The 17,309-nt window shown below is 44.8% G+C and overlaps 1 protein-coding gene across 1 annotated transcript in view; it reads left to right on the forward strand.

The window, feature by feature from the left end:
- LOC139371010 (zinc finger protein ZFPM1-like) overlaps positions 1 to 17,309 on the forward strand; it is an 88,939-nt gene that overhangs the window by 60,644 nt on the left and 10,986 nt on the right. Inside the window, exons 4-6 of the mRNA XM_071111024.1 lie at positions 4,902 to 5,035; positions 16,483 to 16,585; positions 16,849 to 17,073. Coding sequence (XP_070967125.1) covers positions 4,902 to 5,035; positions 16,483 to 16,585; positions 16,849 to 17,073 — 462 coding nt within the window. The remainder of the gene's footprint in view (positions 1 to 4,901; positions 5,036 to 16,482; positions 16,586 to 16,848; positions 17,074 to 17,309) is intronic.

The raw sequence follows: 17,309 nt of genomic DNA on the forward strand, positions 1-17,309 counted from the left end.
GCACAACAGCGCCTCCTCCCCCTCAGGAGGCTGAAATTATTTGGCATTCCTTTATTCCTCAGTCTATTATCTATCGTGTTGCCTTGTCACTTTATACCTACCTATACAGTAGCTACCTCCAATTACCTTGTACCCCTGTTCAGCGACTCTGTACTAGTACTCCATGTATATAGATGGCCATGTTATTTTTACTCCTTATTGTTATTTATTATTCACTGTGTATTTATTCCTCGTGTCACCATCTATTTTTATTTTACCTTTTTATTTTAATCTTTAACTCTGCATTGTTGGAAAAGGACCCGTAAGTAAGCATTTCACTGTTAGTCAACACCTGTTGTTTGCAAAGCATGTGACAAATAACATTTGATTTTGATTTACCGATTGGGGCCCATCTTCTTTCCTCAGTTGGGAGTTCCAGGGCAGAGCAGAGAGGGAGTCCCCATGCTGAGTGAGTGGGGAAGAAAGCTCAGGGATTTGTCATTCAGCAGAGGTTAAACCCCACCTATTAGCGCGGGGTCGTAGTACGGCCCTGATAAAGATTTCCTGTTGTACTGTGTCAAAAAAATCAATGGCTCCGCAGCGATGTGCTCATTTGATATCAACAATTGTTTTTTAAAATCAATTAGCCTTGATAGAGGAGACTATGGTGTTGGGGAGTAGGGGAGCACCTGTTACTTAGGGTTGTGTAATCAATCATTTTGTTTTGCATACGTGACAACCAACAGAACGCTAGGTTAGGTTGGCTGATGTAATGTTGGTCATTGTCGTTGAGTAATGCTGGTGATGTTGTCATTCATTGCTCAATAACTCAAAGTTCTTGTCCATTAGACCATGGATTGCTGTCCAAGAGTCCCATGAATTGTTGAGAATAACTAGATAAATGTACGCTGTGTATTTGACCTGTACCAGGAAGTGCTACTGTATGTCTGTCTCAAAACATTGTTTGGGTAATCTAGTCTGAACTCCGGTCCCCCTACAGTACTACTACTCATTGGTAGTACTTTAACATGATATAATTTATAACCCATTTGGTGGTGTTGGGTTACTCATAGGGCCATGTAACGGCAGGACATCAATGTTCACTGAGCTCATGACAATTTGACAGACTTGTCAAACTACTTTCAGGTGTCTGTTAACAAGTATGTTTTTTTTCTCAGCTTAGATGTGATGTTTCCTTTGTTCCTCTTGAAGGGTTCAGAGAGGAAGGGAATTTGCGTGAGTCTGTCTGTGGATACGTGCCACAACAGGTCACAAACATACAAGGTCTCTATAAAATAAAAGTGGTTATGTGATTGTTGGCTACATCCAGGTCAATGATGCATGTGAAATATTGTACATGTATATCACACATGTATTTTTGTTACTAATTTATGACCTCATTGTTGCATTATTCACCCTTCTGTCCTTCCTCTCTGTCCTACCCTCCCTCTATCCCCATCTTTCTACTCATCGGGTAATTGCATTAGTCATTTCATTAATGATAGAGTGATTGTTTGTTTTATTGTCTGCTGTTGTAAACGGACAGGGCGCCACAGTGGCTGGTGAAGCAGCCGTATTGATGAGGCTTTGTGTGGACACTGCCAGAGTGGAGCTATATTGATAAGGCTGGCCCCTCGGTCTATGTGGACTCTGTCGTGCAAGATCCCTATTGATAAGGCCTGTGTTTTTGTGGCCACTGGTCACGCAGCAGCGTAGATGATGTCTGTGTTCCAGGCCGGGGATATTGTTGAGGGCTGTGAGGGTATAGATATGGTGTAGAGGCGAGGAGAGGGGCCAGGGTATCAGGCGGAGTGGGCAAGTGGCAGGGCATTGAACAGGGCTGTGGGGGTGTAGAGCCTCTACAGAGGGGCCAGTATCAGGCCAAGAGGCGAGCGGCAGGTCATTGAGCAGTATTGATAAGAACCCCAGGTCATTATGGGGTTTTGTGGTGGGTGGTAGTGGTAATTAGCAGTGATTAGGACTGGAGGAGGCCCTGCGTAGAGTAGCGCCATGCTAACCTGCAGAGATTACAGATGTGCAGTGATTAAAAGGGGCCTCGTGATCACTCCCTCCGCCTCAGTGGGAGGATGAAACTGATCTCTTATTTAAAGCCGCCGGTTGGATGGTGTGCCCGGGCGGCTGGCCGTGGGCACCTCAGAGCTGGACCCTACCATCCAGGAGGTGACGCCGCCTTCCTGTGCTATAGATGATAGAGAGGGAGAAGACTGGGCAGCAGGATCAAATATTTGTAGCTTCTAAATCAAATCAAATGTTATTTGTCACATGCGCCGAATACAGCAGGGGTAGTAGACCTTACAGTGAAAGCCCTTCACCAGCTATGCACTTTTAAGAAAAATAAGTGTTAGGTATTTACTCAAACTGAAGTTGAAAAAAAATACATAAACATATATATTTTTTGAAAAGTAACAAATAATTAAGAGCAACAATAAAATAACAGTAACGAGGTTATATACAGGGTGTACTGGTACAGCGTAAATGTGCGGGGGCACAGGTTAGTCGGGGTAATTAATATGTACATGTAGGAAGAGGTAAAGTGTTTATGTATAGATAATAAACAGAGAGTAGCAAGCAGTGTAAAAGATGTGTGTATGTGTGTGTGTGTGAGGGGGAGGTCAATACACATAGTCCGGGTAGCCATTTGATTAGCTGTTCAGGAGTCTAATGGCTTGGGGGTAGAAGCTGTTAAGAAGCCTTTTTGACCTAGACTTGGCCCTCCGGTACCTCTTGCCGTGTGGTAGTAGAGAGAACAGTGTGGTAGTAGAGAGAACAGTCTATGACTAGGGTGGCTGGAGTCTTTGGCAAATTTTAGGGCCTTCTCCTGACACCACCTGGTATAGAGATCCTGGATAGCAGGAAGCTTGGCCCCTTGCGGCCTGGAGGCTGAGCAGTTGCCATACCAGGCGGTGATATAACAGTTGTAGAACTTTTTGAATATCTGGCGACCCATGCCAAATCTTTTCAGTCTCCTGAGGGGGAATAGGCGTTCTAAACACTGACTCTCAGTGTGCTCTCTTTGTATTTCCTCACAAAGGTAAAATCTCAGCAGACAATTTCACAATTAGGTTAATAGTGGTGGTCACGTTGATAAGGCATCATGTGACCGAGACCAGCCAGGGACAGGGCAGCAGACTGGACAATGATGGAGTGTTGAGATTAGGGGGTTACAGTGTGATCTGACCAGGGGGTGATGGGAGATAGGCCAAGCCTGGACACTGGACTTCAGCCTCACTGATGTGGACAGAAGACTAACACGGACTAATATCTAATAGAGACATGGGCCTATTGCCTGTATAGTCTTCAACATTTTATGGGAATCAAATACATTTTAGCTTCAGAGATTTTCAATGGAGTTTGTTTAATTATGAGTTTGTTAGCCCAGTGCAGTTTCATACAGTAGCTTACAATGTGTTCAAATATAGTGGTATGAGCTCCATTTATGACAACCGGAGTCAAACAGTGGTCACATTAACACAATAACACACTCAAAAACACTTTCACAAGCTTGATTCGTTCCCATCTCCTTCTCACTACTGCGTCTGAATTGTTTTCTTCCTTTCCTTCACTCCTCTCTCTCCCTGCCACCCCCCTTTCTCCATCCCTCTCTCTCCCTGCCACCCCCCTTTCTCCATCCCTCTCTCTCCCTGCCACCCCCCTTTCTCCATCCCTCTCTCTCCCTGCCACCCCCCTTTCTCCATCCCTCTCTCTCCCTGCCATCCCCCCTTTCTCCATCCCTCTCTCTCCCACTCTAGGCTTGTGGGAAAGCCATTTTATCAGCGTCTGTCTGTTGTTCTCTGGTGGGGATAGATACAGAGAAGATAGATGAGTGTTTTGACATGGAGAGTGTTAGACAAACACTCTTATCGCCTCGGCACTTTAGCCCGAGCCCCGAAAGTGAAGCTGAACCATGTGGGGTGGGGTGGGGGGGGGGACTGCACTGTAGAGCACCATTGCTATGGCTGATGACTTACTGTATGTACTGGACTCAGTGAATTTCTACATGTCTTTCTCAATCATCCCTTTGTGAGAGACGTGTGTTTTTGTTGAAGCCTTTGAGATCCTACTTGGTTGATCCTCTGTGTTGTTGTAAGGGGTGTCAGTTTGTTAGTGAAGCGTTGTCCTCCTCAATGGCCTTAGTCTCCTCCTGTTCTAGTAGTCTAGTACCCCCCCCCGCCCCCCCCTCCTCCAGAAAAGTGGATAGTAGCAGTCTTACCAGATTTTTTAAAGCTGATCTTAACTTCTTTTGTACATAATGTCTCCTATAAACTATCAAAATAAATCATAAAGATAGTCACACATTCCAAATATCAACTCCCAGTAATTTATTGGGTGATTTACCCAATAGTTTGCACATTTCTGTATTATTTATTTTTATAGTTTATATTCGTCGTTAGTCAGCACCTCCACACAAAAATATTTTTTCTGTGTGTGCGCCAGCTCACATAATGTCTCCGCCATAATTTCCTATGACTGAAAAAACAGCTTCTGGACATCTTAACAGTGATCATTAACCTCGATTTGGAGGGAAATTTCTATTTCAACGAGTTGGCAGCTCTTTACATTCTGCATTTATTCCTCTTGTCACTAATGACATTTTTGTTAGATGTTTTATCTTTTTTAACTCTGCATTGTTGAAGGATCTGTAAGTAAGCATTTCACTGTTAGTCTACACCGGTTGTTTACAAAAAGCCTTGACTCCCATGTCTGTTCCTCAGTTATCTCCAGGGCTCTGGCCTTTACATGACGTAGATCATTGTAGTTGTGTTTTGAGACCGTATTTTTACCTGGATTTGGTTTAATTTTGTTTGGCTGTGTATCTTGTATGCTTGTGGGACCTTAGTGACTTAATATCTCTATCTCCTATCTCTCTCTTCCCGTTCTCTTCTCTCCCTTTCTATCTGTAGATGATCTGGAGCTGAGTGATGATGCTGCTTACCCCAAGGTCCTGGCCTGCAGGGACCTCACCACCGACACACTATGGGGGCCATACGCTGGGATCGTCCAAACAGAAGATGCGGGAGATGACCAGGAGTCAGAGGTGAAGGTTCAAAGTGCATGGAGGGAGATGTTAGAGGTCAAGTAGAGGGTTGGGTTCTGTCAATGGGACAGGATAATTAAAAAATGACTTATCACCCATTAATCTGTCAGTGGTGGGAAATGGAAATATCTTTGTGTGCGTGTGCGCACGCTCCTATTACCCCATGGCCAATCGCTATGTGCATTTCCTTGGGAAATGTTAGAGACAGGATGTTCCTCTCGCTGGAGTTGTCTCTTATTCATCATGTGCTGAAAGTCCGTCTAATCATGTGATTCTGAGCTGGAAGAGTTTTCCTGGCACTGACCAGATACAGATACCAGAACATTGCACACTCTCATACACAAAAACACATACACACACACACTTTCTCTGGACTGGATCAAATACTTTTTAAAGATTTGTAATCCATGCTCTATTTAAGCAATAAGGCTTGAGGGGGTGTGGTATATGGCCTTCGGAAAGTATTCAGAGCCCTTGACTTTTTCCACATTTTGTTATGTTACAGCCTTATTCTAAAATTGGTTAAATTGGGTTTTTCCCTCATCAATCTACACGCAATACCACATCCATGATGACAAAGAAAACATAGGCTTTTAGAAATGTTTGCTAATTTATATAAAAACATTTTTTTTTAAATAACACATTTACATAAGTATTCAGACCCTTTACTCAATACTTTGTTGAAGCACTTTTGGAAGCGATTCTTGTGTATGACCCTACAAGCTTGGCACATCTATATTTGGGGAGTTTCTCCCATTCTTCTTTGCAGATTCTCTCAAGCTCTGTCAGGTTGGATGGGGAGCGTCGCTGCACAGCTATTTTCAGGTCTCTAGAGATGTTCGATCAGTTCAACTCCATGCTCAATACTGAATACTCGGAGCTCTATGGACAATTCCTTTGACCTCATGGCTTGGTTTTTGCTCTGACAGGCACTGTCAACTGTGGGACCTTATGTAGACAGGTGTATGTCTTTCCAAATAATGTCCAATCAATTGAATTTACCACAGGTGGACTCCAATCAAGTTGTAGAAACATCTCAAGGATGATCAATGGAAACAGGATGCACCTGAGCTCAATTTCGCATCTCATAGCAAAGGGTCTGAATACTTATGTAAATAAGGCTTTTCTGTTTATTTTTAATACATTTTCAAACATTTCTCAAAACCTGTTTTCATTTTGTCATTATGGGATATTGTGTGTAGATTGCTGAGGGGGAAAAAAAATCTGTAATACATTTTAGAATAAGGCTGTAGCGTTACAAAATGTGGAAAAAGTCAAAGGGTCTGAATACTTTCCGAAGGCAATATACCATGGCTAAGGGCTGTTCTTAGCACGACGCAACGCGGAGTGCCTGGATACAGCCATTAGCCGTGGTATATTGGCCATATACCACAAACCCCCGAGGTGCCTTATTGCTATTATAAACTGGTTGCCAACGGAATTAGAACAGTAAAAAGTACTTTTTTGTCATACCCGTGGTATACGGTCTGATATACTTTACCACAGCTTTCAACCAATCAGCATTCAGCCAATCAGCATTCAGGGCTCAAACTTCCCAGTTTATAATCCAAAATGTGTAGCGGGCTTTTGCGATGTTGTTCTTAAATGACGGTATATGCCGTATGTATTCCCCAAAGGGTTAATAAATATATGAAGACATTATACTTGAATGACCATGAATGTTTCTCTGAAAGACTGCTCATCTACTTTTTGTCTCATGCTGATGCATCCATGAGCTTGACTGACTCACTGGTCCTGCAGCCTTTCCTCTCCCAGCTGCAGCCCAGCAAACCCAGACCAGCCCACCCCTCTCCTCTACCCTCTGCTCCCCAGACGTCCGCCTGTATTTTATCTCTGCGTGGCGCCATCCTCCTGGACAACAAATCCCAATGATTGATTTCTGGTTGATAGGCTCTCATTTCTAAGATTTAGTTTATTATCAGAATTTCCACACACCCATCACCCATCTTTTGTTTCCTCCCTTCCACTGCTCATCTCCTTTTCTCACTCTTCCCTTTCTGTCATGTTCAAGAAGACTACGTCTCAATGCAGTTTTTAGTAGATTTTCGGCGTTGACCATCTCTTTTGAATTCCCTCTCCCTTCTCTCTAACCTCACCCTCTCCATCTCTGTCTCTCTCTCCCTCTCTCTCTCTCCCTCTGCTATCTGCGGGCTGAAAGAGTGAAGACTGACCCTCAGTCAGGAGGAGATAGTGGGTTTAATCTCACATTCCTCCTGTGTCTCCCACTGTCACTCCGCATCCTCCTCCCACAGTTCCCCGCCCGCCAGGCCGCCAGCCCAGGGGTCAGCAGGGGTCAGGGTTACCCTCAATAGAGCAGATCCACCGCTACGCAGCCCTTCATCTCTATCTCTGCTTAGCTAAGATTGCTTTCTGCTGCGTTCTCTCCCACTATAAAGAGACCAATTATTATTAATAAACTACTGGTGCTTACAATGGATGTGCAATTCATTTGGCTTTGCATGATTGTTGCCATCGTGTACTGTGTAAAGATTCAACATTGACAGTCTAAACAATTCCAAATACCCAATTTACACAGCTAACTTTTGTTTATTTTGCTGTGATTGAGTTACACTTATTACCAACCTTTTCTGCTTGATTGGCCTCAGTAGGGAATATTATGTGTAGGGGATTGGACAAAGGGTTACCTGATTCAGCTACAAGATTATGTTTTTGTAACAGAAAAGAGACATTCAGTGTTGGTTTCATGGCAGTATGCCATGTGCTGTCCTGTTAGTGTGACCTCCTCCCTGTCCCTTTCCACCTCAGACCTGTCCCAGTGGTGGTGTCATGCAGCCTGCAGTGGCGTCTGGAGCCCTGGGGTTCTGCCCCTCATCACATCACATGGTGACTTGGCACCACCCGCTTCGCCTGGCAGACCTGCAGATCCATGCCAAACCTGCCTGCTGTGCTCTGCCTTCTCTGAGCAAATGTGCTTCTTATTTGATCTTGCCAGATAAGCTATCAGTTTAATACGGGCCTACCCTGTAACACAACAAGACAAGCGTTCACTTTGAACACCCACACACACTGCACACTCTCACACAACAAGCATAGATCCTAGCTAATATAAGACCTGTTCTTTTTTGATCTGATATACAGGTAACTGCCAAAATAAAGGAAACACCAACATAAAGTGTCTTAATAGGGTGTTAGGCCCCCACAGGTCAGAACAGATTCAATGCACCTTGGCATAGAACCTACACGTGTCTGGAACTCTATTGGAGGGATTGACACCATTTTTCTACAAGAAATGTGTGTGTTCGCTCGCGCATATGTTTGTTGCTTTGTGTGGGTGGGGATCATGAGCGGCAGTCAGTTCTAAGGAAACGGGGTGGATAGTGAGTTGATATCCATGACAGGTCTCTCTTAAAGAGATCTCACTCATTAGATTATCAATGTCACTGGGCTGTGTGTGTGTCAAATGGAAATCCTGTAATTTGCATCTCTTGAGAAAGAGGCATTAAAATCTATTTAAATATATTCTGTCTGATATGGATGTTGGACTTTGGTACACAGTGTAATAATGTTTACTGATGAGCTGACCAGGTTTCCTTAGATTGCTGGGAGTTTGTCGTTCAGTGAACATGTCCTCGTCTCACGGCAACTGAGGTGTGTATTTTCTGATTGGATCAGACTCATCTGATATAGTTCCCCTCGTTTTGATTACATCACAAATTGATAAAATCTCGGTCAAAAGAGTCTTAAGATTAGTAGGTTACACCTGATATGTAGTGATAATTTGGTGGTATCAACCAAGTTAGAATAACTTCATAATGGCAATGCTTCAACAAGGAAAAGAGCACCATACCTTATAGTTTCACCGTAGTTTGAGTGATACTCCTCCAAACCATCTTCTGCCGAGCACACACCACTGCAGAAGCAACTCAACTTACGCATCACTTTTGTTCCCTCTCTTCACCCTCCTGTCTTTCGCGGAAACGAAGCCTAGAGGCATGATCCTAGAAGGAGCGGAGTGTGGAGTTCAAAGCGTTATCACGTGCGGAACGTCTTTTCATCATGTTTTAGAAACAAGCGTTAGCACTAATCCCCCAATAATCTCTCCAGGAGAACTCAAATGATAAGGTCCGCCACCCACGGCTTGCAAACACACTTTTGGGGAGTCTCTCCCCCCTCACTGCTCTGTCGTTCCCTACGAAGGACGAGTGAAGGTGAGAACCTTTTCACTCTCTCTCATTCTCTATCTAGCAGTGTTTGTTTACCTCCTGGTAAATCTCTCCAGTTGATCTGAAATTATCAACAGAGACGGTCTTTGGCAGCCTTCTGCACCCTGCCCTCACAAATTAGATCTTAATTAAAACAGTCGCTCCAGAAGACCCCAAATCTGTAATTTAGCACTTGTCACCCTCTTGATCGCTCCTGAATGTCTATAATAATAAAGTGCACTAAACTAGCTTAATCTTGATGGCAGATATGTTGAGAGCACGTCCATGTATACGTTCATTGGCAACAAGGACCTGAGGTTGTGCTACAGAGCTTAGAGCTCACAGGAGGACCAGAGGCCTAAATTCTTCCTCAGACACTTCCACTATGGCATCTCTCCCTCTTTCTGCCCCTGCCAGACACTGAGAAGATGTTGACTAGCGAAAGGGAATGGACCAAATAGGTGGACTATGGTAGGGGCAAGTAGAGAGGCAAAAGGGAGAAAAAAAGAAATTATAGGAAAGTGCAATGGCAAAAGCCAGCAAAAGGATGAATGCAGTGCCAGAGAGGAAGGGAGATGGAATGGAAAGAGGTGGGATTGGAGAGATGGAGTTGATGGGGAGGGGGTGCTTATTCTCATCACTCAGTCCCTGTGACTGGGCTGGTATCTGCAGCTCGCTGTCATCTGCGCCTGCTTCTGCGGGGCGGAGAGTAAAGGAGAGAGGGAAAACCTATCTCCGAGGCTCATCTCCGGCAGTTCTGGAGCCCGCTTTCCAAGAGTGCCTCATTTTCAAATCTCTTATCTTGCCTGTTTTAAGTATCGCAGTTTTATATTTTTACATGTCATTTGCATGCAGCTCATCAAACCTGGATTATTTTTTCTTGGAGGCACACTACATTACCAAAAGTATGTGGACACCTGCTCGTTGAACATCTCATTTCAAAATCATGGGCATAAATATGGAGTTGGTCCCCCTTTGCTGCTATAACAGCCTCTACTCTTCTGGGAAGGCTTTCCACTAGATGTTGGAACATTGCTGCGGGGACTTGCTTCTATTCAGCCACAAGCATTAGTGAGGTCAGGCGCTGATGACCTAGCTCACAGTCGGCATTCCAATTAATCCCAAAGGTGTTCGATGGGGTTGAGGTCAGGGCTCTGTGCAGGCCAGTCAAGTTCTTCCACACTGATCTCGACAAACCATTTCTGGCTGAACCTCGGTTTGTGCACGGGGGCATTGTCATGCTGAAACAAGAAGAGGGCCTTCCCGAAATTGTGGCAGACAGTTGGAGGCACATAATCGTTTAGAATGTCATTTGTACAGTGCATTCTGAAAATATTCAGACCCCTTTACTTTTTCCACATTTTTTTCCCACATCAATCTACACACAATACCCCATAATGACAAAGCAAACAAGTTTTTAGAAATGTTTGCACATTTATAAAACATGTACTGAACTATAACATTTACATAAGTATTCAGACCATTTACTCAGTACTTTGTTGAAGCACCTTTGGCATAGATTACAGCCTCGAATCTTCTTGTATATGACACTACAAACTTGGCACAGCTGTATTTGGGGAGTTTCTCACATTCCTCTCTGCAGATCCTCTCAAGCTCTTTTTCAGGTCTCTCCAGATATGTTTGATCGAGTTCAAGTCTGGGCTCTGGCTGGGCCACTCAAGGACATTCAGAGACTTGACCCGAAGCCACTCCTGCGTTGTCTTGGCTATGTGCTTAGAGTTATTGACTTGTTGGAAGGTGAACCTTTGACCCAATCTGAGGTCTTGAGTGCTCTGGAGCAGGTTTTCATCAAGGATCTCTCTGTACTTTGCTCAGTTCATATTTCCCTCGATCCTGACCAGTCTCCCAGTCCCTGCCGCTGAAAAATATCCCCACAGCATGATGCTGCCACCACCATGCTTCACCGTAGGGATGGTGCCAGGTTTCCTCCAGACGTGACACTTGGCATTTAGGCCAAAGAGTTCAATCTTGGTTTCATCACATCAGAGAATCATGTTTCTCATGGTCTGAGTGTCTTTAGGTGACTTTTGGCAAACTCCAAGTGGGCTGTCATGTGCTTTTTACTGAGGGGTGGCTTGCATCTGGCCTGATTGGTGGAGTGCTGTGGAGATGGTTGTCCTTTTGGAAAGTTCTACCATTTCCACAGAGGAACTCTGGAGCTCTGTCAGAGTGACCATCGGGTTCTTGGTCACCTCCCTGACAAAGGCCCATTTCCCCGATTGCTCAGTTTGGCCGGGCCGAGTCTTGGTGGTTCCAAACTTCTTCCATTTAAGAATGATGGAGGCCACTGTGTTCTTGGGGACCTTTAATGCTGCAGACATTTTTTGTTACCCTTCACCAGATCTGTGCCTCGACACAATCCTGTCTTGGAGCTATACGGACAATTCCTTCGACCTCATGGCTTGGTTTTTGCTCTGACATGCATTGTCAACTGTGGGACCTTGTATAGACAGGTGTGTGCCTTTCCAAATCATGTCCAATCAATTGAATTTACCACAGGTGGACTTCAGTCAAGTTGTAGAAACATCTTAAGGATGATCAATGGAAACAGGATGCACCTTAGCTCAATTTCGAATCTCATCGCAAAGGGTCTGAATACTTATCTAAATTAGTTATTTCTGTTTTTATTTTCAATAAATGTGCAAAAAAAATGGAAAAACCTGCTTCGCTTTGTTGTTATGGGGTATTGTGTAGATTGAGGATTTTTATTTATTCAATCAATTTTAGAATAAGGCTGTAACGTAACAAAATGTGGAGAAAGGCAAGGGGTCTTAATACTTCCCGAATGCGCTGTAGCATTATAATGTCCCTTCACTGGAACTAAGGGGCCCAAACCATGAAAAACAGTCCCACACCATTATTCCTCCTCTACCAAACTTTGCAGTTGGCACTATGCATTCGGCAGGTAGCGTTCTCCTAACATCCACCAAACCCAGATTTGTCCGTTGGTGAAGAGTGATTCACCACTCCAGAGAGCATGTTTCCACTGTTCCAGAGTCCAATGGCGGCGAGCTTTACACCACTCCAGCCGACGCTTGGCATTGCGCATGGTGATCTTAGGCTTGTGTGCTGCTGCTTGGCCATGGAAACAGTTATTGTGTTGACGTTGCTTCCAGAGGAAGTTTGGAACTCGGTAGTGAGTCTTGCAACTGAAGACAGGCGATTTTTACGAGCTTCAGTACTCGGCAGTCCCGTTCTGTGAGCGTGTGTGGCCTACAACTTCACATCTGATCCTAGACGTTTCCACTTCACAATAACAGCACTCACAGTTGACCGGGGAAGCTCTAGCAGGGCAGAAATTTGATGAACTGACTTGTTGGAAAGGTGGCGTCCTATGACGGTGCCACGTTGAAAGTTACTGAGCTCTTCAGTAAGGCCATTCTACTGCCATGTTTGTCTATGGAGATTGCATGGCTGTGTGCTCGATTGTATACACTTGTCAGCAACGAGGCTGAAGTAGCAAAATCCACTATTTTGAAGGAGTGTCTACATACTTTTGTATATATAGTGTATATGCAGATGTGTGGCTGTGCATGAGCAGACCAGTATAAGGGAATGGGTTTCAGTGTGTTTGTACAGTAAGCACATTTATTAGTGTATTCATGTGCGTATTTATTTGTGTGTGTGTGTGTGTGTGTGTGTGTGTGTGTGTGTGTGTGTGTGTGTGTGTGTGTGTGTGTGTGTGTGTGTGTGTGTGTGTGTGTGTGTGTGTGTGTGTGTGTGTGTGTGTGTGTGTGTGTGTGTGTGTGTGTGTGTGTGTGTGTGTGTTGAGAGAGAGAATGTGTGTGTGAGAGGCGGATGTTGAGTAGGTTTCTGATGTTTATCTTCCTTCCTTTTCTTCTCTGTATTTTTGGAGGATTCACACAGTGACCTCTTTGTTTGGGACAGTGAGTACCCCCTTCATTCCCCTTTTGGGAAAGAAACCATTTCCTGAAGGGGAGAGATAGAGATAGAAGGGCAGACAGAGGGGTAGGAATGAGAGAGGGAGGTTGAGGAATGGGAAAGAGAGAGGGATGAGAGAGGGCATGATTAGCCATACAGTACTGTAGAGCGGGAGGGATGGGAAGATTAAGCGAAGGGGAAGAGGTAAATGGTAGGAGGGGGTGAAAGAGAGAGTGAGAGGGAAAACGAGTATGAATAAAGACCAGGCCAGCCCCAATAGTCAGGAGGTCTATGGTGGAATTCAGTGGAAGTCAGCTGCACTGGCCAGGAAAGGAGAGACTATTCTACCTTCCTGTTCTTTTCTTCTCTGTCTGTCCAGCTGTGTCCGCTTCATAGAGTACATTCAAACACACTTGGATGATATCATTATCCAGGATGCACACATTGAAAAATAAGTTCATTATTGACCAATCATTTCATTGTGTTTCTCATGGTTCCACAGAGAACAGGATTCTATAATTGCTTTAATCACCAGGGAATATTCAGCAAATTATGGTAGCAATGATGTGTATGCAAATTCAAATATATGTGGAGAGTTGACAGTGGTATGAAGGCTTAATCTTCTAATCTACTGGAGGATGGGGGAGGCGTTGTCTTATTTCCTCTGCTTTAATTGAACCGTATATTAAGCTGAATTGAGTCGAGTCGAGGTTAGACTTGGGGTTAGTTCAGGGAAAGGTTTCTCCCTTCATTTCCAACCCCCAGACAAGAGCATCTGGGGAGAATTCTATATTCATTTTTATACTCCGCAACGACAGGGCTACAGAATGAACGAATACAGAAATGAAATCAGCCGAGCATCATTTGCATTCAAGTTTTATCGGTGTGAGAAGAGGGCGTTTTTGGGAGTGATAAGGAGAGGGCGTCGTGGGCTGCGGTGAGGTGCGTGCGCACTGAGGCTGTGTCTGTGCGCGTTTGGGAGTTGAAGGTGGCTATGGTGAGGCTGTATGGTGTGGGGAGGGGGCTAGTGGTGGTTAATATCAGAATACCAAATAATTAGATTTGCTATCGTCACGGCGGCAGCAGTGCGGGGATCAGGCAGATTAAAGCCCGGCTGAGCTGATTAATATTCATGAGAGACGAGGGTCCAGAAGAGGGGGCTTAGACTGCACCTCAAAGACTCCCTCACTGAGGGACTTGAAGCGCTCTCAAAGTGCCTGGATCCTAGGGAGACCACCAGGGTGAACACAGGCAGCGCTAAGCAACATTCACTTCCCCTCTTAGTCTTTTAGTCCTCCTCTGGCTCCCCCTTCCTTGTTCTCTCCCTCCTCATTAGAAAGTGTTTCAGTTAGGGATGTTGGACACTGCATTGTGGGATAGTTTACATCACTAGTGGTGGAGTGTGCTTGTTAGCTGGTGTGTGTGTGTGTGTTCACAGGCAGGGACTTGCCATTTGATTATATGTTTAATTTGATACTGTGATTGTTGATTATGTCCTCCAGGCTAGGGAGATGTGATACTAGAGGCTTCTCTGCTCCTCTTAACTTAACAATCTTTGGCGGCCACAGCCTCTGTTGGCTTTGTTAATTACACATCCTATCAAACTGCAATCTTGCCCCATGTCTTTTAGTTCATATTATCTCACTGTGTGTTGGTTCCAGCCATCATTCAAGCCCTAGTGCATTCAGGGCCCAAAGCCAGATCAGAGCCAGCTAAACCACCATATCCACCTCATCTTCTCTCTGCTAGTCTCAGAGAGTCTCTCAGAGAGCATTTTGCATTTGTTCAAACTGTCCAAAACTCCCAACTGATTCTGTTGTAAGGTTTTATTTTTCTGTCCTATATACAGTAGTCTTGTGTGAAATGTTCCTGTGAAATTTTCTCAAGTCGGACCACACTGGCCTTCAGTGAATACCAAAGCATCGTGATAGATTTATGATAAATTAGTCTGAAACAAATTAGCAGCACTTATAGCACAGACGGCTCCAGCATTAGGTTCCAAACTAAAACAAAAGAAGCCGTATCTCCACATCAGCGCAAGTTCTCCATGAAATACAATACGCAGCGTCTTCAGGCTGGAACAGACCGATTCAGAAATAAATCCTTCCACTGTCCTCCCTCGCCTCCCAACTCACCCCATATACCCCCAGTCCCTGTACACACGTCGGTTTAAACTCATACCTCATATTCTCTCAAAGTTTCAGTCCATGTGGTGCCATGTTGGAATATGTGTACTAAGGTATCCCCTGTAGCAAGCAGACTGAGTGAACTGTGGTTCCCCTGAAGCGGTGTGTCTGTCAAGGCTGTTGCTGCTGAATGACTGCTGCCACCTAGTGGAGACAGTGTTCTAGAATCTATATGTCCTCAGGCCTCCATACAGGTGTAGCACTGCTATAGGCCTTGTGCAACTATACTATACGGTAGTTGTGGAGCTCCACCTAATGTGACTGTGTTTATGGTTTTACTATACACTCTCATGAATGTATCATTGAACCTCACAAAGAAGACAACATTTTACTGGGACTGCTATAAGATATTTGGTTACGAACGCACTCTGCTTAACTGTGCCGTAACACACAGAGGTACGTAGATGAGTGTGTGTCTCATGCAGGCACACGATAAGCCTGTGGGAGTGATTGTCAGGTGGAATGCTCTGTGAGCCTCCACTGAACAAAGACAAGATTGTGCTGAGGACGGCACAGGTGTGTGTTTCTCTCTGGTGTGCCCTGCCCTGGCTTCAGCAGCACTCACACATGTGCAGACACTGACACACATTCTTCAACACACACAGCTAGATTATGACTCCCCTCCACTCACACACCTTTTGTCCCATCGTGTATTGAGAGAAGCTCCTGAGAGGGCGTCCGCGTGAATAGGAGCACTACGACGTCATCGGATCTCCTTTCTTACCTTTCCTTCTCCTCTCTCCTGGGGTCTCTCTGTTCCTTCCCTCTCTCCATGCCCTGTCTATAGCTCTTTTCAGTGAGTCTTTGTTCAGCCTGTGCCCCCTTCCTCTTCCTCTATGCTTCTGATTGCCCATGTTACAGGCCTGCCCCTTACTGCTGGAAAAGATTAGTCCCTTTATTGTAGTGTATATTCGATGGGCTTTAATTATTGAACAGTTTATTCAGAGGACATTGTCAGGATTAATTCATTGTTAAACCTCACTTTTCAGTAGGTCTTTGTCTGTATAATGTTCTGTATCAAAATCGGTTTGTCAGAAAAGACCTGGAAAAGTGTGTGATACGTGATGATGGCTTATGATAATTATTTGCCGCACCTCATTCTGTATTAAAAACGTGACCCTGTGTTTCCAGAGCAAGTCTGATGGTCTCTGTTTGTTTATTTGTGTGTCTACAGATCTCCAGGTTGAGCCTGGTGTGTGAGGACACAGACTGCTGGCTCCGTAGAGTCCTGTTAACCTCTGATGCAACAGATACCAACTGTACCATCTACAGCCAAGGTTCTACAAACTGCCCAAACAATCAACACAGCACTCATGCAGATAATGCACCATTTTCATTGTTACATTTTTAGTTCTGGTGCTCTTATCCAGGTTTACAATCAGAGGTCTCTTATTAGAGTGAGACCAGAACGGAGATATTTTGACCTACTATAGATTACTATACATTCCATAGATAACATACTGTACAACACCATCTATTCACTACATGCCCCTGGTGTGACGTGTGTTGTTGTGTGTGTGACTCTATCTCTTCTCCCTAGGTGAGGAGCTGTATTGTAAGGTAACCCAGGACATCTCCACAGGGGACGGTCTGCTGGCTACGCTGTCTACACCCTCTATGGAGCAGCGGTCCCCCTCTAAGACCCAGGCTGTAGCGGTGAAGGAGGAGCCTACAGGTGTCTACCCAGCATCCCTCCACTCTGAGATACAGCTCCTCCCCCAGCAGGCTGGGATGGCAGCCATCTTGGCCACGGCAGTTGTCAATAGTGAGTTTCAGATTGCTCAGGATAATAATGTGTTATTTTTATAAGTGTGTCTTGTGTGCTTTCGTACATGTGTCTGTGTAAGCACCAAAGCCCCCAGTGTCCAGTCTGGAGCATGAAGTCACAAGCTCTGCTTGTCGGCTACTGCGTAGAAACCTAGAGGGGGCCGAAAGGCCTGTTCTGCCCTAAAAAGCCTATGTCAATTACAATCGACAGAACGGCCAGACATTATTTGAAAG

The sequence above is a fragment of the Oncorhynchus clarkii genome, chromosome 2, assembly GCF_045791955.1.
Source record: "Oncorhynchus clarkii lewisi isolate Uvic-CL-2024 chromosome 2, UVic_Ocla_1.0, whole genome shotgun sequence".
Taxonomy (NCBI): Eukaryota; Metazoa; Chordata; class Actinopteri; order Salmoniformes; family Salmonidae; genus Oncorhynchus; species Oncorhynchus clarkii.